The 3,485-nt window shown below is 41.1% G+C and overlaps 1 protein-coding gene across 1 annotated transcript; it reads right to left on the bottom strand.

Annotated features, from left to right (window-relative positions):
• LOC306647107 (olfactory receptor 7C2-like) lies at window positions 1-963 on the bottom strand (the record flags this gene model as incomplete). The annotated part of the gene is made up of 1 exon (XM_079116128.1): window positions 1-963. One exon carries the CDS (start codon window positions 961-963, stop codon window positions 1-3), a length of 963 nt encoding a protein of 320 aa, XP_078972254.1.
• Between the last annotated feature and the right edge of the window lie 2,522 nt (window positions 964-3,485).

Here is a 3,485-nt window from a genome sequence, read left to right as displayed (position 1 = left end):
TCATGGGAGACATGGATTCATACTCTCTCTGAGAGGCACCATCTTGCTGAGGACTCTCCCCAGGGCCACCTTGATGTCCCTATTCCTCAGACTGTAGATGAAAGGGTTCAGCATGGGGGTGACCATGGTGTACATCACTGAGGCTATCACACTTATCCTTGAAGGCAGTGTGGCTACAGAACTGAGTTTGGCTGCAAGGCCAGTGCCATAGAACAAGGAGACCACCAGGAGGTGAGACCCACAGGTGGAAAAGGCTTTGTACTTGCCTCTGTCTGATGAGATCCTCAGGATGGAGGAGAAAATCTGAGAATAGGAGAGGAGGATGCCAGTGAGAGGGAAAACACCCAGGACAATTGTCACTGAGTGCATCACAATGTTATTGATGAGAGTGTCAGAGCAGGTGAGTTTCAGAACTTCAGTAAGATCACAGAAAAAATGAGGTATCACTATGTTTGAGCAGAATGACTGCCTCAAGATGGTCATGGTCTCTGGAAGGGCACCAAGTACACTGATCAACCAGGACCCCAAAGTCATGATCAGACAGAGTCGTGGGTTCATGATGGCCATGTAGTGCAGGGGGTGACAGATGGCCACGAAGCGGTCATAGGCCATCACTGTCAGGAGCAAATTGTCCTGGCATCCAAACACAATAAAAAAATAAATCTGTGAGATGCAGCCTGCAAAGGTGATGACTCTACTCTGAGCCTGGATGTTCCTCAGAGCATTGGGGATGGTGGTGGAGGTGAAACCAATGTCAGCCAGGGACAGGTTGGAGAGGAAGAAGTACATGGGTGTGTGGAGGTGGGAGTCTGAGATGGTGGCCAGGATGATGAGCAGGTTCCCCAGCACAGTGACCAGGTACATGGACAGGAGCAGACCAAAGAGGAGGGACTGCAGGTCAGGGTCTTCTGTGAATCCCAGGAGGATGAAGTTTCCAGCTTCTGTTTGGTTTCCTCTTTCCATGGGGCTTCTGGGATTTTCAAGAAGGAGGGAATAGGAACTCAATCTTCACTCCAAGGAGGCATTCCCAGGATGCCCCCAGTAACTTTTTTTGAAACCTTGCATCTCAAGAACTCAAATATTTTGTCTTATCTTTGTGTGTTTTGGTGAGAATTTGAAGTTACTATGTTTAATTCCAGGCAAACTGGCTCTGGGTCAGTGGTAATCAGATGGTGCGCCTGCAGCAGCCGCCTGGGTGTCACCTGGAAGCTTGGTGGGAATGTGCATCTTCAGGACCACAGGACCACCTGAGCCTCACATTCTGGATCTGGAGCCCCCTCTTGGTTGTTAAGCCCTCTTGGGATTCTGATGTGCATGCCTGTTTGTAGGTCCTGGCTCTAGTGCTTGCTGCATCTCTGGCAGTTAGTCCTCGCCAGCACGGTGGTGGCTGCTCTGGGCTGTTCTTCCTACTGCATGTGGGCATGTGAGCTCTCTACCTCCAGGCAGGAGCATCAGTGAGTGGAGGACTCTTTATTGTATAATGCTGCTTCTCTGTAATTTCTACATGTCCTCTCTTGTGGGCCTTTAGTGCTTCTTCTGCTAGAAATATCAAGCACCACTGTGAGTGTTCACACTTCCATTTCACTTTTACTATTTTTATCTGTTTATTAGTGCATCATAGTCATATGTAACATTGGGTTTCATTTTGGCATAATCATATAAGCAGGGAGTATAATTTGCTTCACTCCAGTCCTCTGTCCTACCACTTTCACCAGATGGATTTGCCAAATGCAGCAATTCTAATCCATGTGTGGCGGTGCACACCTGCAATCCCAGTGACTCAGGAGACTGAGGAGGGAGGATTACCAATTTGAGGTCAGCCTCAGAAACAGAGCAAGGCCCTAAGCAACTTGGCAGGAACCTCTTTAAAGAAAAAGATAGAAAGAAAGAAAAGGAAAGGTCTGGGGATATATCTCAGTGCTAAACTGTCCTTGGGTTAAATCCCTAGTGCCAAACTAAATATACAAACAAACAAGTAAATATAGAAATTCCAGGGTTTCTAAATATGAAAGTGAATCTTATGCACATTTTTCATCATCTGACACCACATTAAAATATTTCAGTTCATGGAAGTGGCTGTTTCGACCTTGCCCACTTTGGCAATTCACACTCTTTCTAAGTTTTCTTTTTGACAAATACAGTTTGAAGGTATTTTCATTTTACATTTTCTCTTCTGAGGATACCTCATAAATGACCTCTGTGAACCTTAAAAATTCAGGTATTTCCTGTGTCATATGTATATAAATAACTGATTAAATATGGTCATTTGTCAGGTTCTCAAATCCAGATTAAAAAAAATGTATCTTCATTGTATACTTAAAAGATGAATGGAAATTTTAGCCAGTATTCTTTCTTCCTAATTTTGCTCCTGTTACCAGTTTATTTTCATAATTGAATTTTAAAACAAGCACCTTTGGAAGCAATAAAGGAAGGTGATAAGAGATCCCTTAAAATTTGAATTAATTTGGAGTAGCTGATATCATTACAATGTTCCTATTCTCATTCCAGGGGTGGAATTTGCCTCTAGACTTTTCAGTCCCTTTTTGGGTAACCTTTCCTGAAGTTTTCTTCTCAATAAAATGTAAATTACCTTCTTTTCTTGTTAGTAACATTTGATGTGTTTTAGGTTTAATGCTGGTAAGAAAGATTGTCCTAATGATATACCTCCACTATTGCAGTTATAGTCAGAAAGCTTTTGATTTTTAAGTTTGATGAGGTGTCATGAAACTTTTCTAGATTTTCTCACGAATGCTGTGATTTCTTCTAAGAGTCCAATTTGATCATATATTTTAAATTTATAACATATCTCTTTTGGCCTCACTGAGTATCTTGAAATTCCAGATCTTTTTAAAATAGGGAATTTTCTTAATTCCTTCCTTTCTTTGAAGGAAATAACCCCAGGGTGTTGGCCTTTAGTGTGATGTTCATTCTCATTCTGGATTGTTCACATTGAATATGTTCTGTTTATTCTTGTGAACGTGAATTATTCACGCTTAGATACTTCAGAGGGGATTTTTAAGGGTAATGATAAGTGTGTAATAATTCAGTAAGTATTTCAAAAAATGTAAAGTCCAACATCATGTTCTGAAATGAATTTCAAACATTCTACGTGGCACAGGAGTCTAAAGCAGCTGACTGCAAAATACACAATCAAAGCAACATCCATTTATAGATGGATATAAATAAGCTTTGAAAAAAGAAGCCCTCTATGAATAAATGTTTTTTGGTGTAAATAAAAGAAAAAAATCCCCAGTAATTACCTTGAAAAAACCTAAAGGAGAAAATATGATGTGCAGAAAATTAAAGTGCAAAAATAATCTATTTGGTTAATCAATAATGAGAGCTTTGACTTTATTTATTTATTATTTATTGGTACTGTGGATAAAACCTGGGTACCTAACCACTGAGCAACACGCCCAGCCCAGAGGGAGGCACCTTGGGGAATGAGTGAACACATGAGTAGAGTGGTGTAGATAAAAGACAAA

The sequence above is a fragment of the Sciurus vulgaris genome, assembly GCF_902686455.1.
Source record: "Sciurus vulgaris genome assembly, chromosome: 16".
NCBI classification, from domain to species: Eukaryota; Metazoa; Chordata; class Mammalia; order Rodentia; family Sciuridae; genus Sciurus; species Sciurus vulgaris.
The sequence above is the reverse complement of the archived record's forward strand: the minus strand, read 5'-3'. Positions and strand labels throughout refer to the sequence as shown.